The sequence below is a fragment of the Psammomys obesus genome, unplaced genomic scaffold (genome assembly GCF_907164565.1).
Source record: "Psammomys obesus unplaced genomic scaffold, mPsaObe1.curated_primary_1811, whole genome shotgun sequence".
NCBI lineage: Eukaryota > Metazoa > Chordata > Mammalia > Rodentia > Muridae > Psammomys > Psammomys obesus.
Window position 1 is genome coordinate 25,371,654 of NW_026596134.1, and position 25,586 is coordinate 25,397,239.

General features: G+C 51.0%; 2 protein-coding genes across 3 annotated transcripts in view; one reads left to right on the top strand and one right to left on the bottom strand.

Annotated features, from left to right (window-relative positions):
- The first annotated feature begins 2,717 nt into the window (after positions 1–2,717).
- On the top strand, positions 2,718–16,165 carry Abcd4 (ATP binding cassette subfamily D member 4). Of its 2 annotated transcripts, XM_055592934.1 has the most exons (19): positions 2,718–2,834; positions 4,507–4,625; positions 4,748–4,875; positions 5,969–6,108; positions 6,709–6,825; positions 7,142–7,267; positions 7,800–7,850; positions 10,537–10,631; positions 10,864–10,985; positions 11,065–11,156; positions 11,294–11,383; positions 13,097–13,305; positions 13,441–13,532; positions 13,979–14,015; positions 14,301–14,350; positions 14,602–14,654; positions 14,925–15,001; positions 15,539–15,654; positions 15,731–16,165. In XM_055592934.1, the coding sequence occupies exons 1-19, from the start codon at positions 2,797–2,799 to the stop codon at positions 15,797–15,799; spliced, it is 1,821 nt and encodes a 606-aa protein (XP_055448909.1). In that variant the 5' UTR covers positions 2,718–2,796; the 3' UTR covers positions 15,800–16,165. The 2 variants fall into 2 exon arrangements, with proteins under 2 accessions (XP_055448909.1, XP_055448910.1); XM_055592935.1 differs by lacking the exons at positions 2,718–2,834; positions 4,507–4,625; positions 4,748–4,875; positions 5,969–6,108 and having other exon boundaries at positions 6,752–6,825; positions 7,147–7,267.
- Positions 16,166–23,687: 7,522 nt separating this feature from the next.
- Positions 23,688–25,586, bottom strand: part of Vsx2 (visual system homeobox 2) — a 20,855-nt gene continuing 18,956 nt past the window's right edge. The window contains exons 4-5 of the mRNA XM_055593236.1: positions 24,731–24,911; positions 23,688–24,013 (exon numbers count right to left, since the gene is read on the bottom strand). Coding sequence (XP_055449211.1) covers positions 23,688–24,013; positions 24,731–24,911 — 507 coding nt within the window. The remainder of the gene's footprint in view (positions 24,014–24,730; positions 24,912–25,586) is intronic.

A 25,586-nucleotide genomic window follows, 5' to 3' on the forward strand; every position in this document is an offset into this window, starting at 1 on the left:
GAGCAAGTCCAGGACAGCCAGGACTGTTACACAGAGAAACCCTGTTTCAGAAAACCAAAATAAAGAAAGGCTGGGTGCGGTGGCGAACTCCTTTAATCCCAGCACTGTGAAGGCAGATCTCTGAGTTCTAAGTCTACCCAGGGCCTTGTACTTGCTAGGCAAGTGCTCTACCACTGAGCTAAATCCCCAATCCCAGAACCCTTTCTTGAGAAACCAGTAGTTATATTTTCCTACCAATAGGGGGATAAATGGGAATAGATATAAATATAAGCAAAGAATTAAAATTTAGAGTACGAGATAGTTCAGGTAAAAATGGAAGTTAGAATTTGGCTCTGGTGCCAGAAGTCTTGGTTTTACTCCCATTCCCTCACTTAGAAGCAATGGCTGAGGTCATGGAACCAGTGACCTCAAGTGAAATGGGGATAGCAAAATAACAGGCCTTACAGATAGGGTTTGCAGATTAAATGATTCATACAACATGCCCAGCACAAGCCAGGATTGGTGGTGCACGCCTTTAGTTCCAGGACTCGGGGAGACAGAGACAGGCAGATCTCTGTGAGTTTGAGGCCAGCCTGATCTACAAATCGAATTTGGGACAGCCAGGACTACAAAAACCAAGCCAAACCAAACCAACAAAAGACCATCATAGGGACTAAGAAGCATCACAGGGTTTGGACCCAACGGACCCAACCTGTGACACCTTGCTATGGTTTTCTTCGAATGATCTGATCTGTGTATCATTTCACTTGTTTATTGTTTGTGTGGACTTCAGGCTGAATGCAGTTGTAAAAGTAGAGAAAAGCGTTTTAAAGATTTATTACATAAAATGGGTGCCTAAGAGTAGATATATATACCAGATATGTGCAGTTGACTGCAGAGGCCAGAAGAGGGCATCAGATCCCCTAAACCTGGAGTTCCATGAAGCTGTGAGCCACCCGGCAGGCATGAGTGCCACTGAGGTTGCTTTGGTTCTGAAACAGGTCTTAAGTAGCTAGCCTGTTTCAAAAACAAAACAAGCAAATAAACAAATAGATAACAAACAAACAAACAAATAAAAACAACCTCAGTAGCTGGAGAGATATCTTAGTGCTGCGGAGCAGAAGGCCAGAATTTTTGTCCTCCTCTCTATTGGCGGAGCCTGGGGCAGTGCCACTGGCCTCTTACAGCTGTTCAGACCTGAGGCACTGCTCAGTCTCCTACAGCTCACCCCATAGAGACCAGGCCCAAAGGCTGTTAGCATTGAAGTCGGGGTAGTCTGTTTTTTTTTTTTTTTTATATCTTTGTCATGGACATGGGACTTCAGAAAAAGACAACCGTTCTTGCCACCTGGCCGACCTAGGAGCCCCTGAAGACAACTGATACATGCTACCTTGTCGACTTGTTGAGTGTTTGTTATAGTTGACCATACAGATTGAGGGACAGTAGGAAGAGACATCTAGATTCAAGTCTGGGATTTGTGAGATGATGTTACTGTTTCCTTGAATCTCTCCTTGGGCACTTCAGTCAGTTAATAAAGATTTCATCCATTTAACACATACATTGGCTGGCAGTGGTGCGGTGGGTCACACCTTTAATCCCAGCACTTGGGAGACAGAGGCAGGCGATCTGTTAGAGGCCAGCCTGGTCTACAAAGTGAGTTCCAGGACAGCCAATGCTACACAAAGGAACCCTGTTATGAAACAAACAAAAAAACCTACAGAGACTAAAAACTAAACCAAACCCAAAATAAAACAAAAACCCATTCATTATATACCAGTGATGTTGAAAACAGCAAATATTAATCACTTTTTTTTTTTTAATTGAGGCAGGTCTCCTGTAGTCCAGCCTGGTCGTGAACTCAGCACTTTCTACGTATTTGTGGAATATCTTGAACTCCCCAATCCTCCTGCTTCTACTTCCTCCGTTCTAGAATCACAGACTCGAGCTGCCATATTTGGCTGGAAAATTGATTTATGTGTTTATTTTTGTAGTGGTGGGGACTGAACCCAGGGCCTCATGTATGCCAGGCAAGCCCTTTATCACTGAGTCACAGCTACCTGACTTAAAAGATCACCCTCAAGCGAGAGAGAACATCCTGGAGAGATGGCTCAGCGGTTAAAAGCCCTTGCTGCTCCGGGAACTCCGGATGCCCTCTTCTGGTCTCTACAAGCACGAGGCACTCACGTGGTACTCAGATATACAAGCAGGCAAAACATCCACGAGCACAAAGTATATTTTTTTAAAAAATCATCTAAGTCGTGCTGAGACCAGGGAGCTGGCTCACCCGATGAAGGTTCTTGCTGCCAATCCTGACAGCCTGAGTTTGCTCCCTGGGAGCACCATGAAGGAGAAAACTGACTCCCCAAAGTTGTCCTCTGACTTCCACACTTGTGCCCTGGCTCGCAGTTCCCGTGAACACACACACACACACACACACACACACACACACACACACACACGCACTCTAAATAGATATGTAATTTTTAATTAACCAATTAAGCAAATTAAAGATCGCTCTGGCTTCTCTGGGAGAAAAAGTGACATTCCGAGCTACCGGTTGTCAAGAGAGACCTCCCAGACCCAGAGGGGACGCTCTAGCCGCCCGGGCGGCTCCGTAAACTCCGGTTAACGCTCTTGCTCTTTCCGGAGAGCCTGTGCTTCCGGGAGCGGCCGCGGTGCCGCTCTATCCACCGCGTCTCTGTGGCCGCCGGAGTCCCGCCCCTCTCCCCCCGGGCGGGGCCCCGAGCTCTGCGGACTCTGCCCGGGACAGGCAGCGAGCGCGCTGACCCCACTGCCTTGCCTGTCGCATCCCGGGTCATGGCGGCGCCGGGGCCCACGGCCCGAGCTGGCACCAGGTGAGCAGGACTAGTGAGGACGTCCGGGTTGGAAGGGATGCCCCGCCTGGGCAGGGGGGGGACGGGCTGCCGTCCTGGCGCCCCCGCAGGGTCCTTCCTCGCTACTGTCCTTTCAGTTCTCCGCCCTTTGGAACCCCGACTGCACGGGACAGTGTTGACACCGCCTCATTCTTGGTACCAAGCGGGACACCCCCTCTTTCGGCATCTTTCTTCCTTGGTTCGCATTCTCAGTCCCAATCCGCTCCTCTCACACCCTCCTCTGTACATTTAATTTTTTCAGACCCCCTTACGTTAATTGTCACGTTACCTTAAAATATATATTTGTTTTTATTTCATGTAAGTAATATGTTGTGATTTTTGAAAACGGGGCGGGGGGAGCTTTTCAAACTGAGCATTGGGTTTTTGAGGTCATCCATGCTATGAGTTTTCACTTCGGAATGTGATCTGGTGTCACCCCGGTAACCCTATTTTGTTTATTTCCCTGGTAATGGGTGCCTAGATTGTTTCCAGTATTTAAAGCGCCACAAAATATACTGTAATGAATATTCCCGCCGTTGTCTCTTGGTAGATACCGTGATTTTTCTCTAGATTATTCACCTTGAGATAGGATGCTGAGCCGTACTTAATTCTACAAGCTTTTGGAGTGGTCACAACCAGTTTAAACTTCCTGACAGCAATATAGAAAGGTTCTGGTTTCCTATATATCTAACAATACCGTTTAGTTTTTCTTTTCCTAATAGGTATCAATCTGATGTGTGTAAGATAGTATTCTACTGTGCTGGATTTATTTTTATTCTATTAGTGTGTGTATGCTTGTGCATGCATGTGTATGTGTGATGTGTGTGTCATGACACAAGTATGAAGGTCAGGAAACAAATTTTAGGAATTGATTCCTTCCACAGTGGGATCTGGGAGTGGAATTCAGGCCTTAGAGACAAACACTGAGACATCTTGTCACTCACATTGTGCTAATTTAATACATTTGTTTGATCTGTGGCTTTTCCCTTTTATACACTGCCTGTTTATATCTTTTCCCCACTTTCCTATGAAATATCCTGACTTGGAGGTGGTCCATGCTTTTAATCCCAGCACTTGGGAGGCAGAGGCAGGCAGATCTCTGTGAGTTCAAGGCCAGTCTGGTCTACAAAGCTAGTTCCAGGACAGCCAGGGCTACACAGAAAAACTGTGTCTTGAAAAACAAAACAAGACAAAACAAAACAAAAAGAAGAAAAAGAAAAGAAAAAAAGAAGCATCCTGAATTGCAGAAATTCTTTGCATGTTCCAGATTGTAGTTCCTTATAAATTTCACTCTGTAAATGCCTTCTCTCGTTTAACCAAACTCCTTGGCGTTGTGTGGAGTAAAATAACTTAATTCTACATTAAGCCCAGCAATTTAATTCTGTATAGTTGGCAGGTCTGGAGTCTTATTTGAGAGCAGTTTTCCCACTCCATCATTATCAAGGTATCTTCATTAAAGTATACATATATTATCATTTGCGACATTAGCAGTATCACTTTCGCACTGATCTCCTCTGTCCTACCATCTTCCGCATTTGTTCGTCATTCTTTGTGCAAAGCCTGGACCCTCTGCAGAACAATGAAACTCAGCTCCCTACCTCCTGTAAGGCTCAACTGTCCCCTGAGCCTTCCCTTCCTGTCCTGATTTCTGCAGGCCCAGGTTAGATCTGCAACTTGTCCAGCGGTTCCTGAGGATACAGAAGGTGTTCTTTCCTTCTTGGTTATCAAAAAATGTCTTAATGTTCATGACGCTCTTGTGTATGGCCCTCCTGGGTGAGTGAATGGGTTCTGGGGGCTGGGGAGGAGCCTGGGTCTGGGATTCCTTTTCTTGTTTATGGCTGGAGGAAATGTCTTTACTTTCCCCTTTGATTTCTGGCTCCTCTCCCTCCCCACAGAGCAACTGGTGATCTACCAAGTTGGCTTGATCCCCAGTCAGTATTACGGGGTCCTGGGAAACAAAGACCTGGATGGATTTAAGGCACTGACTTTCCTAGCCGTGGTGCTCATTGTCCTCAACTCCACCGTAAGGACTCGCCTTTTCCCTGTGGGGCCCCCTTCTCCGGTCTTCTAGTGGGATGCCTGCTGGAACTTAGTGTTCAGGAAGCAGGAACGAAGCTCTGGGTGTGTTTCTGTTGCCTTCTGGGAATTAGAGCTATGTTTTCCCTGAAGGTCAGAACCCGAGGTAGGGCCTTGCTGGCCTACTTAGGATGAACCTTCTGGCTTAACGTACAGTAGAAATAGTCAAGGTCCCTTCCCCTCCCAGAACTCTCACTTCCGGTTGCTAAGAACACTTTAACCCCAGGATCTGCAGCCAGAGAGCTGCTACTTCTCTGTCAGCTGAGGCTGTCACTCAGCCCAGAGTGGTGCCATGCCTGCAGCCTTCTCACATGCTTTTTTCTTTTCCAGTGCTGCCTTCCACTCCTTGAGTTGGCAACAGCCTACTTGTGTTTCAAGATCTCTTTATCGGCACCTCCCTTGAGTCTTGCTCAACTTTCTTCTTGTTTCCCCTGTCAAATTCAACCCTTTCTCTGTGTGTGCTTGCTTTTTGAGTTGGCAGTTGCTGCCACTCTCAGCACACCCTTGTTGTCCTCTAATCATTGGCAGGATTGCGAACTCCTTGTCATTTCCCTAATGCTTAGCGTGAGGCTCTTCAGAAATGGCAGGTGACGAGTCAAGGCTCTACCAGCCTGACGACCTCTGTCTGGGAGTTCCTTGGGGTTGCCCTTTCTTGTCCTAATGTGTGTGCTTTCAGTCAGTAAAACCTAAGACAAGTGGAGGTCTCTTCCATGCTTGGGGACAGAGAAGGAAGACCATAAATGAAGCAAGCCATATGGTTCCCTGCCTCCCGAGGCTCCTCTGCTCCCAGTGTGAGACATGGACTGCAGGAAGGGACTTGAGGGGCTTGCCTCCTTGAGGATGTTGAAGGAGTAGGCATTTGATGAACAGGGAAGGGAAATCTCGTGACTTGAAGCCTTAAGAGGGAAACGCACTGAAGTGATGAGAGCGGATTCTGCCCCATCAGCGGAAGCTCCTGCCAGCTCTGAGCTTTGAACCTAGTCTTACCGAAAGCCATCTCTTCCTCCCCTCCCTCTGCCCTGCCTTCCTCCCTCGCACAGCTGAAGAGCTTTGACCAGTTCACCTGCAACCTGCTGTACGTGAGCTGGCGGAAGGACCTCACGGAACACCTACACCGCCTGTACTTCCGGGCCCGCGTGTACTACACCCTCAACGTGCTGCGGGACGACGTTGATAACCCGTAGGCATCCCTCTCAGTCCTTGCCGCCTGCTGAGTGGCCCATCCGAGTACCTTAGCCCTGCAGACCCCTAGCCAGAGCTGTGGAGGGAAGATGTTCTGTCGCAAGGCCATGGGGCTGAGAGTAGGGAGCTGAAAGAAGGCAGTCGGGAGCAGTTCTCTTTAGTCCATTCCCTATCTTGAGTTGGAATGAGGCAAGTGAAGCATCCTCGCCGGGCTGTGCAGCCAGGGAGGCAGGGCAGAAGAAAAAGAAAATTACTGGTGCTGTCTGGGATTCAGCTGCCTGTCCTATCACCTCCCAGCCCCTTACGTTCAGCCCCTAAGCTCCACATTCCTCTCCTGTACAGTGAAGATCAGAAGAGTTCCCGTCTCAATGGCTGTAGTGAGGAGGGAATAACCCCGTTCCTGTCAGGCATGGGGCCTGTCCAATGTCTCCCGCTGGGAATAGGAGTCAGTGTGGTTCTGGTGGTGAGGTGGGGCCTTCGAGATCTCTAGAATCCTGGTCGGAGCCTAAGGACTAGTTGTCTGGGTCCATGTAAGTCAAGGTTAGAAGTGGAGGTCCCCAGCTCGCTGGGCTTAGCCTCTCTGTGTTGTTGGCTATAGGGACCAGCGAATCAGCCAGGACGTGGAGCGGTTCTGCCGGCAGCTGAGCAGTGTGACCAGCAAGCTCATCATCTCCCCCTTCACTCTCGCCTACTACACGTACCAGTGCTTCCAAAGGTGCAGGCTCTCCCTCCAGGGCCATCCTCCTCCCCAGCCTGGTGTTTACCCTGAGTCCCCCACACGGAGGGCAGGTCAGGGTCCAAGGGAGGCTCATCTTTCCCACCTGCACCCCAGTGAGACTTCCTAGCTCCCGTGCTCATGACCCTGCCCCCTCTCCAGTCCTGTGATAGTTCACTGACAGCGATCCGGGCTCAGTAGCTTTAGGCAGGTGTCAGGCGTCACAGTGATGGAACAAGGGCTACCCGACAGGGATGAGGCAGGAGTGAGGTTCACCCATAACCTCTCTCTCCCTCCCTTTCCCTCTGCCTTTCAGCACAGGCTGGCTTGGGCCTTTGTGCATCTTTGGATATTTCATCCTGGGTACCATGGTGAACAAAACTTTGATGGGTCCCATCGTGACGAAGCTGGTGCAGCAGGAGAAGCTGGAGGGGGATTTTAGGTGTGTCTTCTTGCTGAAGGTTGAGGGGCGGGGTGAGACTGTACTGATCTCATGGAGGAACAGCTGTCATGTGCCTCTCGAGGTTTCTGTTCCCTCATTTCTGGAGTGAACGATATGCTTGTCTGTTGAAAGAACTGTGGGAATTAAGGGGATGATGCATGTAAAACAGTGAGAAAGGTGTGGGTTGGCTATCACCAGCGTCTTCTGGGGGCCTTTGCACATGTTCATGGTCTAATTGCCCTGTCTCTTGGGCCAGGAGCTGATCAAATCCCACCCCTGCCCTGTGCATCTTGCCTCGGTTGAGCTAGGCCTGGGGGAGGTGGCCCCGTAGGCAAGAATGCACCTGTCCCATTCCAGAAAGCTGATGTCAGCACAGAGCTGCTGCCCCACCCAAGCCTTGAGCCTCTTGACAGTCCAGGGAAAGGCAGCTAGGGTGTTGAGATGGAGCTGGGCTCAGTGTGATGTGGGAGTGGGCGGGCTTCCTCCCCATCCAGGGCTCCCCAGGGCACACATTTCCCTTCTGTCTGTCCAGGTTCAAACACATGCAGATTCGAGTGAACGCCGAGCCTGCTGCTTTCTACAGGTGAGTCTGGCGGAGAAAGCCCTTCTTCCTTCTGGCCACAGTTAGCAGCAGAAAAGCAGAGATAAAGTCTACAGCCTTCTTGGCGCTGTAGAGCTCATCACACTTTGCCGGGACCCTCTCCCACCTTTCTCACTGTCCTTAGGTATGGGGACTGCTTCTGATGGCCTAGTCTCAGTGGCCTAACACAGGGCCTTAAAATGGCCCAAGGAACAAAATGAGTGCGTAGCTTCATCTTGATTGAGCTCTTGCCTTAGTCCCCTTTCTTGTCTGAAATAGCTTCTTTTTGTCTCTGTAGCATGGCGGGGTGGGGTAGGGGGACAGGCTCCACACAGAAGGCCATACCTGCTCCCCACCCTTGCTGGAGCCAGGGGCCTGGCGTTTCAGCCTTGTGAAGTCTCTCCTCTCCTGCACCAGGGCAGGTCCTGGTGTCGGTGTTTGGGCTGGTAGCATAGGCTATTTAAGAATTGAATTATTCCTCGGGTTCCCTGTTTCTGGGGTGAATTTAATAAATAGCCCTAGCTCCTTTGCACTTAGCAGTCGTCTCCACACTGAGACACCAGGAACCCTATGAGTCAGAGATGAGCCAGATGGCCATGGTGCCTCACACCTCTAACCCCACCACTCAGGAGACAGAAGCAGGCAGATCTCTGTGTGTTCAAGGCCAACCTGATGTACATAGTGAGCTCAGGCCAGCCAGGGCTACAGAGTGAGACCATCTGAAAAGAATCTGAGCTGGAGTCTGGTGGCGGGGTGTGCCCACGGATGCATTTGCTTTGGGTTCCACGGCCTCCGCTGCTGCAGGTTCGGCCAGGTTAGCTCTTAGAGCTGCAGACGGGCCCTCCTGCCGAGTTCTGCATGTTCCTGAAGCCTTAAGTTACCACCTCCGGAGAGATGCCCTAGACTCCCTTAGCGGGCATGCCTGTTTGTTGCCATAGTCCTGAGGATGCATTTGGTCCTCCATATTCGTAGTGGTTAGTGAAGAATGTGGTAAGGCCACCTGTCCTCTGAGTTCCTTCAAGACAGAACTGTTTATCTACGTCAGTGCTGGCTGATTGCCGGCATGGAGTCTGCCCCGGAATGAATGCTCCATTTCGTTTGTTTGATAGTGGTAGCTCTTGAGGTTGGGGTGTAGCTCAGTGGTAAATCACTTGCCTAGCAGGCACACTTTTCTGAGCTCTGTAGACCCCAGCACTAATAGGAAAACAATAATAATGGCTCTCATTTATGGAGGCTCCCTCATGTGTGTGGCACTTTATATTAAAAAGCTCGAGGGCCAGAGGTGTTGTTCCACTGGTAGAATGCTTGCCTAGCATGACTGAGTCCCTAGTTTCCATCCCAGTACCATAAAACCCGTGTGGTACCACATGTCTGTAGACCTACCATTTAGGAGGTAGAGGGAATTCAAGGTCATCCTTCGATACATAGAAGGTTAAGGGCTGGATTGGTTTCATGATACTGTCTCAAAAACAAACAAACAAACAAACAAAGAGGGACACACACACCCCTTTAAATGCAATTGCCTTTAATTCTTTTAAATTTATTTATTTGTTTTAATTTGTATTTACTTTATTTGTGTGTGTGTCTGTGTGTGTGTGTGCCTGCTGCTGTCATCAGGGGTCAGGAGAGGGCATTGATGAGGTCCCCCGAAGCTGGAGATATGAGCAGTTGTGAGCTGCCTGATGTGGGTTCTGGGACAGCATGCCCTGGAAGAGCAGCAAGTGCTCTTAGTAATTGCTAACAGCCCTCTGGCCCCTGGCTCTGTAATGGGTAAGAGCACTTGTTGCTTTTGTTGTTTTGTTTTTTGTTTTTTAAAAAGCAAAACAAAACAAATAAGCAAAAATACTGTCTCCCTGTGTGTCCCTGGCTGCCCTGGAACCCACTCTGTAAACAGGCCGGTCTCCAACTCATAGAGATCTGCTTGCCTCTGCTTCCCGAGTGCTGGAATTATAGGCGTGCACCAATACACTGGGCTAAGTTTTTCCAAGATTTACTTATTTTATGATCATGAGTGCTTTGCTCGAATGTATTTCTTTGCACCACGTTAGTGCCCATAGAAGAGGCTGTCAGATCTCGTAGAGCTAGAGTTACAAGCAGTTGTGAGCTGCCATGTGCATGCTGGGAATTGAACCCGGGTGCTCAGTAAGAGCAACAAGTGCTGAGCCATCTCTTCAGTACCCTTCAATGGAACTTTAAAAAAAGTTATATATACATTGTTCAGCCAGCATGTACACCTGCAGGCTAGAAGAGGACACCAGATCTCATTGTAGATGGTTGAGAGCCACCATGTGGTTGCTGGGAATTGAACTCAGGACCTCTGGAAGAGCAGCCAGTGCTCTCAACCTGTGAGCCATCTCTCCAGCCCTCAACGGAACTCTTAAATCACATTCTAACTTACTATGTTACTAGTTCAGTTTTAAAGTAAGAAAAAGGGTGTTAGAAGCTTAAGTAACTGTTATTTTAGTTGAAACCAGCCAGAGCTTTGGATTTGAACCATCCCTGGCCAACTTGAGTTCCTGACCACAGAGTGGACCATGGGGCTCAAGCTGTGTGCTTATGGAAGAACGAGTCTGAGGCTAGGATCATTTGGACGGGCGTGGCCTCTAAAGGGGGCTGTAGTGGGAGCAGAGGTGTCCCAGCCCCACGGAGTCCCTGCAGATCCTGTGGACACCCCACCCTTTTCCATCAGAGCTGGGCTGGTGGAGCACATGAGGACAGACCGCAGGCTGCAGAGACTCCTTCAGACCCAGAGAGAGCTGATGTCCAGGGAGCTCTGGCTGTACAGTAGGCAAAGGGGCCCTGGGAGCTGGCACCGGGGGATGGGAGCGGTCCAGTTAGCGATTCACATTTACTGAAAAACCAGGGGGAGCATTTGCCTTTGCTGTGGATATCCTAGGGGAATGAAGATCTGGACGGAACGTGACCTTACTTGGCTCACGGCTCCCCGTCCTGAGGGTTGTGTCCTCTGCAGAACACGTGAGTGTGTCCTGGGTCTCATGAAATCTGTCTCCTACAGTCGGTATCAACACCTTTGACTATCTGGGCAGCATTCTGAGTTACGTAGTCATCGCGATCCCCATTTTCAGTGGGGTCTATGGAGACCTGAGCCCCACAGAGCTCAGCACCCTGGTCAGCAAGGTGAGGTTCCATCTTGATAAACCCTTAGACTGTGGCCCGGCGCCTGGGGCCTCCACTCACCGCTGTCCGCCCTGACCAGAATGCCTTCGTGTGCATCTACCTCATCAATTGCTTCACCCAGCTCATCGACCTGTCCACCACGCTCTCAGACGTGGCCGGCTACACGCACAGGTGAGCAGAGCGCGCGCCACTGGAAAATGCTTAACAGGGAGAGGACAGAATCCCACTGTGGGCATGAGACAGGAAGGGGTTTCCCCTTCACCGGAATTCCGGAACCCATCTTAGGGTCTTTCTTCTTTCTTGCCCAGGATTGGAGAACTTCAGGAGGTCCTGCTGGACATGTCCCAAAAATCACAAGACTGTGAGACCCTCAGCGACAATGAGTGGGATTTGTGCAAGTGAGTACGGAGCCAGAGTGCAGGTGTAGGAACGCAGTGATCACCAGCTGGCTTGAACCCGGAACCCCTCCTCCCAGCTTGGTAGCAGGGTTATAAGGAGTGGGTGGGAGCAACCTCCATGTTAGGTCAAGTGCATTATAATTGAGTCTCTAGCAACCACACAGAAGCCAAGGATGGCAGTGTGTGCCCATAAGGCTAAGGCAGGATGGTTGAGAACAGGCAGATCCCAAGGGTTCAGTATCTACTCAGCCTTGGAAATCAGTGAGGTCCAGATTCAGGGAGAGACCCTTTCACAGAGAAGGAGCACCTTTGCCATGACCGCTGGTATCACATGTCAACACACACATGTACACACGCCTGCATGTGCCACACAGAACAAAAAATAATGTTTTTTAAAATTAAAAAAAAAAAAGTCTAAACGGCTCACTCCTTATCTCTTCTTCCTAGTGTGTCTTCTGTGGTCCTGCGCCCTTCTTCTCTTTTGTCTTTTGTTCGTCCTTTGAGACAGGGTTTCTCTGTGTAGCTCTAGCTGTCCTGAAACTCAGCCTGTAGAACACGCTGGCCTCTGTAGAACTCACAGAGATCCGCCTGCCTCTGCCTCCCCCCCCACCCAGTGGTGGGTAGGGTTAAAGACATTTGCTACCACACCCGGCATCCTGGTCCATCTTGTCGGCAAATTACTTAAGTGTTCTGGGTGTCATTTTCTTTGCCTCTAAAGAGATCTTCCTCCTCAGAAGTAAAGATTAGATATCGTCCTTGGACAGTGTTTGGATGGTGGCCACTTAGGAAGCTTTCAGAAATGGACTATGGCTGAGTGTGACCCACGCCTCCAATCCCAGCATTCAGGAGGCTGAGGCAGGAGGATCTCTGAGTTCGAGGCCAGCCTGGTCCACACAGCAGTTCTAGGAGAGCCAAGGCTACACAGTGAGATCTTGTCTCAAAAACAACAACAAAAAAAAAAAAGAAAATAAACAAGACAAATAAAACCCCCACAAATATAAGAATGAAGCTGTATAGCCCGGGGCAAGTCACTTGGCCACTGAGCTGGTTTCCTTTATGTGCCAAGCTGGTCAACATTTACCATTCATGGGTGCCAAGACTGGTTAGTATCTATAGGGAAGGGCTGGAGAGATGGCTCAGAAGTTTAAGAACACTGGCTGTTTTTCCAAAGGTCCCGAGTTGGATTCCCAGCAACCACATGGTAGCTCATACCATATGGTGAGAGCTGGTGCCCCCTGCTGGTGCACAGGGACACATGCAGGCAGAATGCTATACAAATAATAAATACATACAGTGCTCCAGCTCCATTGCCATGTTAGGCTGCAATGCCAATATACCACAGCCTGGCTTAACTGAAAGGAAGTTTCCCACGGTTCTGCAAACTAGGAACTCAAGGTGTAACTTAGAGTTGGTGAGGCTGTTCCCCCAAGGCAGCTCTCCTTGGCTCACAGAGGGTCACTTCCATGTTTCTCCTCACTTGGTCCCTGTGCATTGCCCTGTCCCCGGGGTCCACTGTAACAGCCTCATTTTAACATTACCCCTTCTCCACATGCTTTTACACTCCGGGGCAGGAGGACTGAAAACATCTGTGTATGCTTTGAAGGGCCTACTTAAGGCCCTAAGGCCCCTGAGACAAAGGTGATCCCTCTAGGCCAGCACTCGCCTTGTCCTACTCACATGGCCTGTCTTCCCACCTCCCTTCTCTGCCCCCAGGGCCTCAGGGTGGCCGACAGCAGAACCATCAGACACAGCTTTTCTGCTTGATCGGGTTTCGGTCTTGGCCCCCTCCTCAGACAAGCCCCTCATCAAGGACCTGAGCCTGAAGATCTGTGAGGGCCAGAGCCTGCTCGTCACAGGGAACACGGGCACCGGCAAGACCTCCCTCCTGCGGGTGCTGGGAGGCCTGTGGGAGAGCGAGAAGGGTGAGCCAGCCCTCCCTGCCTCCAATGCGGCCTTGGCCCTGGGTGGGCAGTGTGGTGGGGGAGGGTGAGATGGGGAGAAGAGGCAGTTAACTTCCTCTGGAGGTCTCTCAATGGAGGCTTCTGTGGGCCCCGCAGGCTCAGTGCAGATGCTGGCTGATTTTGGGCCCCACGGGGTGCTGTTCCTGCCACAGAAGCCATTCTTCACTGATGGGACACTTCGGGAGCAGGTCAGCAGGGTCAGGGGTCCGCTCCTCCAACCTCATGCCTCCCGCCTACAGCTAGGGCTTCTAGCAGTGTCACCGGCCTCGCCCTAGAAGGATAGGGGCAGTAAAATGCCAGTGCCTTCGAATTCCCAGGTTCTGAGAACACACTGTGCAGTATTTATGGCTGAACTCACACCCACTTCCTAGGGTGTCTAGCCAGTGCCCCCATGTGTTTGTTGGGCACTGAAGTTTGCCCTCAGGAGGCTCCAAGACTCTCGCAACACATTCCTGAAGGTTGCTGTTGCCCATTGGCTGCACCTATATCTCCTACTAAACCCACAGGCGGGTCCCGATTCTGCTCAGGTGGGAGGGGCCTGGCTTCTGTGGGTGGTTCCTAAGGATGCTAATGGTGGAGCCGAGTACAGCTGTCTCTCCTTACCTGCCTTAGCCAGCGATGCTCTTGCTTTCAGGTGATCTATCCCCTGAAGGAGATCTACCCTGACTCAGGTGAGCTGCCCCTCCTCAGCTCCTGGCTCTCATCTTAGTTGTCGATCTACCGAGGCCGCTGGTTTCAGGCTGGGCCTTATTAAATTGCTCAGTATTCTGGGGTCCTCTCTTTGTCCTGTCTTCCTTTCCTGAGGAGAGACACCCGCTGGGGAAGGGAAGCAGGTCTTCCCTTCGCAGGCCCTATGCCCTCAGGTTTGTTCTGGGAGTCTGCCCCTGCCGTGATGCGTGCTGTCCACCCCGGCCAGCCTGAGGCCCTGACGAGCTGAAGAAGCCTCTGTGTTGCAGGTTCTACCGATGATGAGAGGATCGTGAGGTTCTTGGAGTTGGCAGGCCTGGTGAGTGGGACAGGGGCCCTGAGGACTCAGGTCTGCCTGAGAGCCCCGCCACAGGTAGTTGCTGGGCCCCTGGAGTCGGTCTGCTTTTTCTTGTCCCAGTACTCTAGCCAGCCTAAGCAGTGTGGGTGACAACACCCACCAGGGCACGCCACTGCGGCGTCTGTCACAGAAACATTTGAAGGCGGGGAGCTAGGCCTGCAGAAAACACGGGCGGACGCTTGTGTGGACTTTGTGCCCTCTGTCTGTTCCAGTCCAGCTTGGTGGCGAGGGCAGGAGGTCTGGACCAGCAGGTCGACTGGAACTGGTAAGGACGAGCTATTCCGGGCAGCTCCCCCATGGGGCCTTTGCAGGGATAGAATGGCTCCTGACTCCAACAGCCAGGCTTTGGGCTGGCCCACCAGTTCGAGATCAGCCTCTCAGGCGTAGTTTGGGCCTCTCCTATCATGTGGGTTAGGGGGAGGGCCTCTGTCCCAGGGCCAGCCTCTGTAATGAACTGGAGTCTTTCAGGACCTAATCTTGGCAAAAGCCATGCTGCTGCCTCCCTGCAGGTTTCACTGCTCGCTGCTTTTTCTAGGTATGATGTCCTGTCCCCAGGGGAAATGCAAAGGCTGTCATTCGCCCGCCTCTTCTACCTGCAGCCAAAGTACGCAGGTGAGGTGTACGCCGTGGGTGCGCGTGCCGGGCGCTGTGTGTGCTCACAGGTACCCGCAGCGTGAGTTCAGGGCCAGCCATGCCCACCTGTGCACGGCTGGGCACCCCTGTGTCCCCTGCCTGTGATGGCAGAGCGTGCCATCTTGGCATAGTCCCGAGACTGTAAGCGCCCAATAGCAAGCTCCCTGCCATGGTAGCCTCCGTTAGAGGTATTGTGAATGTAGCTCTTGGGAGTCTGCCAGAGATGAGGGGTATCCCTCGAGCTGTGCCTGGCAGGGGTATGCAGATGTAGTAGGTATGGACTCTTCTGAAGACACAGCCTTGGCAGTCCCGGGTTGTTCAGTCTTGGGGTGCAGCTGAGAAACCCGAGCCATGCTCACGGGTGCTCTCTCTATCCTGGCATGGCTCTCTTGGATGACTGTCTCCCTGAAGCAGGGGTCCTGTATCAGTCCTCCACACCCTCGGGGTGATCATGGGTTGGAGGAGTGACGGGGGAAGGGCAGGTCTGTGATCCTTGCCACCACGTGTTGCCGTCAGTGCTGGATGAGGCCACCAGCGCCCTAACAGAGGAAGTGGAGAGCGAGCTTTATCGAATCGGCCAGCAACTGGGGATGACGTTCGTCAGCGTGGGACATCGGCCCAGCCTCGAGAAGGTACCCAAAAAACCCAAAGGCGGGGCCTGGCTGGGACCAGAGGCCCCTCAAACATGAGGCGTTGGGTGTCTTGCAGTTTCACTCCTGGGTTCTGAAACTGTATGGAGGAGGAAGGTGGGAACTGACCAGAATCAAAGAGGAATGAAGCCATGCCCGGGAACACACCAGGACAGCTGAGCTCTGGGCAGGCCCACGGTGCCCGGAACAGACAAGGAAGACTGGGGCAGGAAGGAGCCTCAGGTTCATCTCAGGTCCTACACAGGAACCCTAGCAGCAGCCTCGGGCCCTGCCCAGGGGTGGCCCTTCGGGGAGCACTAAGGCCTCCTCCCCAGTGCTGCTGCCATGATTTTTGCTGAAGAAAACTAAATGAACTGTAAGAAGCGAAGGGTCAGAGTGGGAAGAGCTATGGGACTCAAGAAAGCTGGCGAAATTCCACACTGATAGATTTTTTTAAACTTGAATTTACCATTTAAATTTTGTAAGTTTTTAAATAAAGAATAAATATTTTAAATGTGTGGGGTTTTTTTTTTCTTCCACTGTAGAGTGATCTTTTTGATTGAGTCTCCAGACCTGTGCTTGAAGGTTTGAAGGTACACCCTCCTGCCTACGCCTACCATGCCTTTCCACTCAATCTGTGTCCCTCCTGTCCACCAGATGGCCTGGAGAGGGCAGAGAGTGTGGCCAGTGCCTGAACCACTGACCCTTGGGACCCTTTGTTATCTTTTGTTTGTTTGTTTCATTGCTGGGGATTGAACCTACAGCCTTATGAATCCTAGCCAAGCGCCCTGTCACTAAACTTTATTACACACACACTACCCCACCCCCTCTTATCTTTATATCTAACGCAGAAGAAAATAACCCCTTCCTTCTTACTAGCCATCTCAGTTAGGGTTTCATTGCTGGAAAGACCAAGGCAGCTGTTGTTATAAAGGAAAACATTTAATTGGGACTGGCTCATAGTTTCTGAGGTTTAGTCCATTATCACGGCGGGAAGCATGGCAGTGTGCAGACAGACAGGGTGCTGGAGGAGCCCTGAGTTCTACATCTTGATCCTCAGGCAGCAGGAGACTGTATTGCCACACTGGGCATAGCTTGAGCATATAAAACCTCAAAGCCCGCCCCCACACTTCCTCCAACAAGGCCACACCTCCTAATAGTGCTGCTCCCTGTGGGCCAAGCATTCAAATGCATGAGTCTTTTGGGGGCCAAACCTATTCAAACCACCACACAGGCTGAAATAAAGGCGGTGGGTTTTGTTTTGGTTTTGTTTTCCCCACAGACAAATCGGTATTAAGGAATGAGAAAAAAAAATTAAGCCAAGTGTGGTGGTAAACACCTGTAATCTCAAAAGGATGGTAACATAGACAGGATCATGAGTTTAAGACTCATCTGGGTCACAGAAAAAGACCCCTATACATTAAATAGGCAAACCCAGAAAGCATAAAGTTATGGAGCCCAAAGCCTTTTTTTTCCTTTTGCCAGATTTCTGTAGTGTGTGTGTGTGTGTGTGTGTGTGTGTGTGTGTGTGTGTGTGTGTGGTCACAGTGCTGGGGGTTGGGATGTTCTTTATTTTATTTAAAATTATTTATATATTTATTGTTTTTCAAGACAGGGTTTCACTGTGTAGCCCTGACTATCCTGGAACTTACTCTATTTACCAGGCCGGCCTAGAACTCAAAGATCTGCCTGCCTCTGTCTCCCGAGTGCTAAAATTAAAGGTATGCATCATCACCCAGCTTTTTGTTTTGTTTTGTGAGGCAGGGTCTCACTATGTAGCCTTGGCTAATCTGGAATTCACTATTTACACCAGAATAGTCCAATATTTTGGCCAGTTCTGGCCTTGAACTCAGAGATCTGTCTGCCTCTACCTCCTGAGTGCTGATATTAAAGGCTTGTGCCACCATGACCAACCTGGATGGGACCTTTAAAAAAAAAAAAAAGAAAAAGAAAAGTTGGTTGCATGTGTGTGTGTTTGTCAGCATCTCCTTAGACCTTTACAAGGGCCCTGGGAGGTGGTATCATGGCAGAAGGGTCCACCATACTTGGGAAATTGAAGGTAAGACTTTGCATCTATTAACCTCACATCTTTTGGATCCGTCCTGACAGTCTTCCCATCTTTGGGCAGCACTGTTTCCATGGAAGATTATTACCCCTGGGCATAGGCATAGGAATCCCCAGATGAGGGAGGACTCTGTGCCTGGCTCAAAGGTTTGTTCCCTGCCTTGTCTTTCTTGTCCACACCTACCCCTTCACAGAGACTTGTTCCTTTGGCACACATGGAAACCATGGGCAGACTTATTGCTGAACCATAGCACTTTATGGGAACAAAGCCATGGGATATGGGTGAAAGAACTCTTTGAAGAAGAAGTTGACATATTCTATGTCTCTTACTGTTCAGCTCAGCACCTGTCTTAATGGTTTCTTGGTTTGTCCATCTGACTCCTGTGTCACTGCAATTTCACTGAGCTGAGCCACTTTTTTTTTTTAAAGATTTATTTATTATTTATACAACATTCTGCCTGCACACCAGATCCTCCTATAAATGGTTATGAGTCACCATGTGGTTGCTGTGAATTGAACTCAGGACCTTTGGAAGAACAGTGAGTGTTCTTAACCTCTGAGCCATCTCTCCAGCCCACTGAGGCACTTTTTTTAAAGGTGTGTGTGTGTGTGTGTGTGTGTGTGTGTGTGTGTGTGTGTGTGTTGAGTGTATGCTATGTGTACATGGTGCCCTCGGAGGCCAGAGAGGACACCAGATGCCCTGGAGCTGGACTTACAGGAGATTATGAACCACCTGATACGTGCTAGGAACTGATCTAGGTCCTCTGGAAGAACAGCAGGTGCCCTTGACCACAGAGCCATCTCTCCGAGCCACTAAGCTCCTTTTTGTGAACCACTTCTGCTTCTGAGCAGGTTCTGACCCTGAATTTGATCCCTAGCACCACACACAAACCTGCTCTGCTTCACCCATCAGGACTGACGATAAGCTTTGATTTGCCTCTGAGTCCCTCATGATCACCTTGGGCAACTCCCCTCCCCCAGGCTTGGAGAAGCCCCAAACCAAAACAAGAGGATGCTGGGAGGTGGTGGCTCACGACTTTAAACCCAGCACTCAGGAGGCTGAGGCAGGCAGATCTCTGAGTTCGAGGCCAGCCTGTTCTACAGGGTGAGTTCCATAAAAGAGAGCATTTAATTGGAGGCTTGCTTGCAGTGTCGGAGAACAAGTTTCGTGGCAAGGAGCATGGTAGCAGGCAGGAATGGAGCTGCAGCAACAGCTGAGAGTTTACATCTGATCCACAAGCAGAAGGCAGACAGACAGACAGAGACAGACAGACAGATTGAGCCTGGCATGGGCTTTTGAAACCTTCTAGCACACCTCCTCCAGCAAGGCCCCCACCTCCTAATCCAAAAACCACTGGGGACCAAGCATCCAAATATATGCGGGGGCCTTTCTCCTTCGAAACACCACAGAGGAGAAATGTCCATCCGACGTACTTCAGGACAGCTTGTGTCCTCTGCAGCTTAATACAAAGCCACCTACCTCATCATTCTGAGGAGGGCAGGGAGGCCTGCAGACAGACGAGGCCACTGGCTTTTTGACCAGAAGGTGTCAGGTGACTAACGTGGCCATCAGAGACTTAGATTAGAGACAGGGTTGGGGACAGGTTCTAATACAAAGGTGTTGCCTGCTGTGTGCTGGGTTACAGTGGTCTCCGCCACACCTGGCCTTCCTTGAGAATTGAGGTCCAGCGTTCCCAACACCCCTCACCACAGCCATTTCAGGCATTGACATCCGGTGCCTGTATGCCTCCTTACTAATAACTGATGGGCCAGGTGCAGCGCCCCAGGGGTGTCTGGGAAGGCAAAACACTGCACCTCTCATGGACCAAGAGAAAGGCCCTGAGGCCACGGTGGGGGCGGCAGGGGTTTGCAGGTGGCACAGAAGGCTGGAGAGGCCAGCCAGAATGAAGCGGAGTAGCCTCAGACACAGACACAGTCTCTCCTGTTACTGCTGCTTTCTCCAAGCCACAGGCCTCAGGGGTTCCTGCTTCTTCCCTATCCCCCGCCCCCAACCAGCCTCCTCCTCATCTATCCCTGCCAGGCCTGTGCAGCAGCTTGGATAGGCCTCATCAATCAGTCCCTCCTTGCCCTTTTTTTATTACTTCCGTGCACTTCCTGAAGCATGAAGCTTTCTGTGGGTAACCAGTGGGTCTTCCAGGGGTGGAGTTAAAGGGTCTGTGCCTGGGCAGTAGTTCTCTTCATTCTGCCCTGACTGGGCTTGGCCATCTGCCCTTCCTGCCCTGCTTTTCCGATACTGCTTATCCGAAGACCAGTAGCCAGCCCCCCAACTCCTGTTGATTGATAGCATCCATGCCCCTGCCTCTGCCCAGGCCCACGGTGATTGTCCAACAGGATCGCCAGCATCTCCCAAGCATCACGGGTGTCCCAGTTATCTGTCACCCAGATCCACTTAGGGATGGAGCGGCTGCTAAGGGTACCCTCGGAGCTCAGACCTTGGTGTGGTGGTTTTGTGGGACTTTTTCCAGGGTCCTTCCTTCTCCCTTCCAGAACATTCAATTTGTAAGGTGTGTTTGTTCTTTTTGGATACCAGAACATAGCTATAGAGTCCAATTTGGTCACTGTACCCTGGATCTGGATATGGCTTTCTGCCTTGCTTTCATGCTTTCCCAGGTAGAAACTATAGCAAGCATTAGGCAATTGTGTTTCAATTGGACTGTCCTGAGAAAGTTCTGGGAAAGGGCTGATCTGTTAATATTTAGTGTGTGCTAAATGGCACTTATTTACATGTTTGTTTGTTTGTTTTTCTGATCATGTTTTCCTAAACTCAGACAACCTTCCCTGGATCATTTTCTTTCTTTGTTACGTGTACTGAAACTAAGACTGTCTCCAGCATCAGACTGTAGTCCTCCCCGTTTTCTTTCAGGTCCTCTGTCTGAAAAGTTAACACCCTGTCTACCCTCAGGCTCCAGGTTGGGGAGAATACATCTGGGTCCGCTTGGGCTATGAAGGCTTCTGCCTCCTGTCAGTCATCTTGATGGACTGTCAGCAGTCTCTCCTGCCGGGGAGTTCCACGGCCTGAGCCAATTTGAAACAATCTTATGAGATTTCTTGAGCCCAAATGCCACCTTATCTAGTCTGCTCGCTGCGCCCTCTCCTCTTGTAATTCTGTCCAGGACATCATCGAGTTGTGGGTCACAGCTGTCTACAGGCAATTTCATGCACCTTCTGGGAACTGTTTCTTCTTCACTCCCCTGCTCCTCTTTTAAAGATTGTGTGTGTGTGTGGGGGGGGGGGGTGTTGCTCATACCCTTTGGGCACAGAGGCCTGAAGAGAGTGTCAAATTACAGGTACTTTGCAGGACACGTGGCTTGTTATCTGGCTGCTGACATCTGAACTCTGGGCTCCTAGAACCAGAGCACTTTCAATGGCTGAGTCATCTGTTTGGTCCCCCTTCCTCTTGGGAGAGACTTAGCATCATCTGATACATTTAGCTTTTCTATCTGCCCCTGTTTAGGTTGAAGGTGACACATACAAGTACACAGGGGTGTGCTAAACAAAGCGAGGCTGTGGCCTGTGGGTATCTTCAGAGAAATAGGCTTGATTAGAAAGAAGTACCAGAGGGAGGAGGTAACGTCTTATTTCTGTATGGGGCCCTAGCAGGGGCGTGTAGGTGATAACCCAGGAGATAGAAATTGGGCTTGCAATAGAGAATGGTCTCACAACACAGTGACAAATGTCACTCAAATGTGGTATGAGCTCAGCATTGAGAGGCAAGCCAGTTATTCCTTGAAGTCTGGGGTAATTTGTTCTGTGGTTTTGTTTTTGTTTTGAAACAGTGTCTCTCTCTCTATAGTCCTGGCTGTCCTGGAACTCACTGTGTAAGGCAAGCTGGCCTAAATCCCGTAGAGATCCTCCTGCCTCTGTCTCCCAAGTGCTGGGATTAAAGTTGAATGTCATGATGCCTGGCCAAAGTCTGGAGTAATTTCGGAAGAGGGAACCTAGTTTGAACCTAAAAATCTTTGTGGATTTACTTTTTAGGCCACCTACCCACACACATGCAAGCAACTGACCCCACCTAGAAAAGGCTCCCGGACCCATTTCCAGCAGTCTTTGCATGTATTTTATTCTTGCTTGTGTCTTTACAGAAAACAGCACAGAAATTATGCTTTGAATATCTAAAAGTTATGACAGTTCAGTGTTTCAAACACCTCAATATCCAGTTTCTTCCTTCTCAAGCTTTGTACATTATTTACACACCAGAGCTAGAGTCTGAACATCTCAAGCCAGAAGAAGACAAGAACTTGGAAACAGGAGGGTTCTAGGAACGGAACGAAGAGGAAACCAACTGTCGAAACAGCTCTAAAATCACAACTCGCTACCTCAGGCCTTTCTTGTGAAACGGTCCCTGCAGAGTTGAGTGGGGTAGGTACTTCACAGGGTGAAGGGGGTCTTGTGATTGACCTGGGAATCCAGGAGCAGAGGGCTCCTGAAGGCCAGGTAGCCACGTCATCAGGTAACGACAGGTGGGCAGACATCTGCAAAGAGGCTATCGGTATGGACAGCTCCGCCCTCTATAGGAAGACGTCCCTCAGTCCAGCAGCGTCCCTTCTCTACGGACATGCGTGTGGGCATGCAGCCGGCACAGAGCCATGAGTGGCTGTGGCTTAGCACAGCTTTCCCACTGACCCCTGCCCTGTTTTTCTTTGAGCTTTTCCCTGTACCTTCCTTGTCACACATCTGCTTTAGGTTTGGCCTTTCAGGAATGCCTAGGTAAAGGTGAGGCCATGCCTGTGGCTTCCAAGCTGCTGCACTAGGTTTCTCCAAAGCAGGCACGTGTGAACCCGTGGGCTATGATAGCAGTTTTCAACCTGTGGGTCACAACCCCCTTTTGGCGGGGGGGGGGCACATAGCAGACATCCTGCATATCCGATATTTACATGACAGCTCGTAACAGCAGCAAAGTCACGATTATGAAGTAGCGATGTAGTAATTTTATGGTTGGTGGTCAGCACAGCATGAGGAACCATATTAGAGGGTCGCAGCACTAGGAAGGTTGAGAACCGCTGGGCTACAAGGAGCTCTAGGGGCAGGAGGCCTTAAACAGCAAGCCGAAGTCAGAGGCAGAAGAGTCCAAATGCTTCAGGAGCACAGGCCCTGGGGCGCAAGAGCTCTGGGAAAGGGTTTGGGCTCCCCAGTCATACAGTGAGCCACAGCATTGGTGAGAAGGGGCCCCTCCCTCAGGGTACAGGGCCGATCCATGTGGAATTGCCCACTTCTGCCAAGGAGGAACCTACAGGGCAAATGGGGTATGGCAGGAGACAGGGTTGGGGAGCGGCTCAGACTTGCCCTGTGGAGCCTTGAATCTGGCCATCAGTGGGTAGGGCAGAGAATGCAGAGGTCTCCCATGGACCAGCTAAGCAATACGTCCACACAGCAGGACCCGAGGTCCAGGTTTGCGAGAAGCAGAGAGTGGGGAGGGAGGTACTGAGTACTGGGTACTGAAGGGCTGAGTACTGGGTACTGAAGGGCTGAGTACTGGGGTGCTCAGGACACCAGAGCCAATTGTGTGGTTCCTCAATCCGAGTCACAGCTGTGCCAGGCTGTGGGCTTGTGGCAACGGGCTGCTGGAGTCCACACCGGGGAGGGGGGGGGACACGCTGGAAAGGAAGGCGCTGGAGAGCAGAGAATAAGGGGTAAGCTTGGACGGCCAAGAGTCACCCAGGGATGGAGTAGCAAGGCCTCGATGTTGGGGTAGCAAGAAGGCTTCAGAGGCAGGGAAGTTGGGATGAGGAGGAGGACGCTAGAGTCAGGAACAGGTCCGGGATGTCTCAGCATGGTCCAAAGCTATGGCCAGAACAGGCCTATGTCTAGAGTTGACAGGGTGATTGAGGGCCTTGGGTACTGGGAAGAATGGCAGAAGCTAGGCCTGACCTTGCCTCAGAGAGTATTCCCTGCACCACAGGCCCTGAGAGGAACAGAGTCTTGGGGTCCCAGGGCCTGCACCCCTAGACCTAAGCCATGTCCTCCAGCTGCGGGGGGCTGAGCTTCTCTGCTGGCCTGTCTTCATCCATGGCTTCCTCCTCTTCTAGCTTCTCAGCATTCCTGGCCAGGCTGTCAGGCCCTGATACAGTCCCCAGAACCTTGGTGCTATGCTCCTGAGCTTTGGCTCGGAGGGCCGCAATGCTGTTCTCCCTTAGTTCCTCCTGGGAGATGGCTGCCTGAGCATCTGGGGCCCGTTCCTCCTGCTCCATCTTGTCGAGCTTGGGCAGGGCCTGGCGCTCCACCTCTGGCTTCCTTCCCGACTCAGCTGCTGCCTCCAGCGACTTTTTGTGCATCCCTAAAAAGAATTGTTGGTATTCGGGTTTAGAAAAGCGCCTGGGAAAGCCATCTTGAACTGAAAACAGCAAAGATAGAGAGAGGCCAGAATTAAGGAGGAGCAGAAAGCCTTTCTTCACACACCACAGTCAAGTCCCACAACTGGACAGGGGTCAGGGGGTGGGAGGGTGCCTGGCAGAGCTAAAGTCTTAGGCCAACAGCTGGGAACCAGGCCTTCAGCGGAGTTCTCTATATCAAACCCGCCCACCTTCTTGTCCCCCTGTCATAGGATTCCAGGCCTTAGGACCCCAAGATAAGCAGATGCTGTTATCACTGGCCTGGGTGGCAGGTGATGGGATAGGGCATATGGGGAGAGTTTGGGGCAAAGAAATTCTTGGGCAAAGCTAGAGAGGTGGCTAAAGGGACATAGGGGTCCCCTCAACCCACAAGGGGGATATTTCATTAACTCTAAGCCCACCTCTAGTCAGGAAGAAAGGACGACAGACCCTAGGGCAAGGGTCACGTCCTGCTCACAGGACAAAAGAAGTCAGTGACCCCAGAATGGGAGTCTTGACAACTAATAGTTAGGAGCAAAGGATGGGATGGCCTGCTTGGAAGATCTTGTTGCCATTGGGTCTCTGTGGTCCAGGGCTCCCTTCCCAGTGTTCAGCTCCCTCCCCCAGGGCATGTGCTGTCCTCACCAGAGGGGCAGGGCCCCAAGGAGGGTGCTGGCTCTTACCCAGTAGCCATGGGGCACAGGAATCCATGATGCCATCCTTGGCAGACTTGAGGATAGACTCCGGCAGGGGGATCGAATGCCGAACCATGGCCCCATAGAGCCCATACTCAGCCATGACACTGCTGCGGCCCCAGCATTTCTCTCTCTTCCTCCATTTGGCTCTTCGGTTCTGGAACCACACCTGGCAGTGCAGAGAGATGATTAGAGCTGTGCTCTGAGAAACTCTAGGCTCAGCTCCCCCACCCCACAGAGTGAGTCCCTGAGGCAGCTCGGACTCAGCGGGTGCTCAGAATGACTTGAGACTACCTCTGGCAAAACAGGCCCATTTGTTGTTTTAAATCAAAGCCCTTCTAGGCAGCTAGGGACTAGGGACACTGTCAGACAAGGCTCTGCAGGTGGCCAGCATCCAACATGGCTGCAGCTGACATGCTGCGAGCTGAGATGTGAGTCTGTGTGACCCCGAACAGTGGGTACACCCCTTCCAGGGGCAGAGACTCTCCTTGAATACTCATCGGCCACCTTTTCCCGACCTCTCCCAACTGGACCACCACAGAACCCCCACATACTTCACTGCCCACCAATCCAGGCCTAACTTTGAGTTAGGAATTTTGACATTTCTGGGTCAGGTAAGGAACATGACATTAGGGTTTTAGGGCAGAAAAGAGTAGGGACCCAGGAGTAGAGCTCCGCAGGTGACACCCTAGAGACTATCTAGTTGGTCTTGATTTGGATGCGCTGAATCTGAAAGACACTGGGGTCCCCTGGGGGGTGTCTGCAACTACTGTGGCTTCATCATCATCATCATTGTTATCATCATTGCCATCATCACCATCATCACCATCACCACCATCATCAT

Excerpts from the sequence above, each read along its gene's own strand:
- Abcd4 (XM_055592934.1), top strand. The coding sequence starts at position 2,797 with ATGGCGGCGCCGGGGCCCACGGCCCGAGCTGGCACCAG. Across the intron at positions 13,306-13,440 it reads CCTGTGGGAGAGCGAGAAGG|GCTCAGTGCAGATGCTGGCT; the intron begins GTGAGCCAGCCC and ends TGGGCCCCGCAG. Across the intron at positions 14,655-14,924 it reads CAGCAGGTCGACTGGAACTG|GTATGATGTCCTGTCCCCAG; the intron begins GTAAGGACGAGC and ends TGCTTTTTCTAG.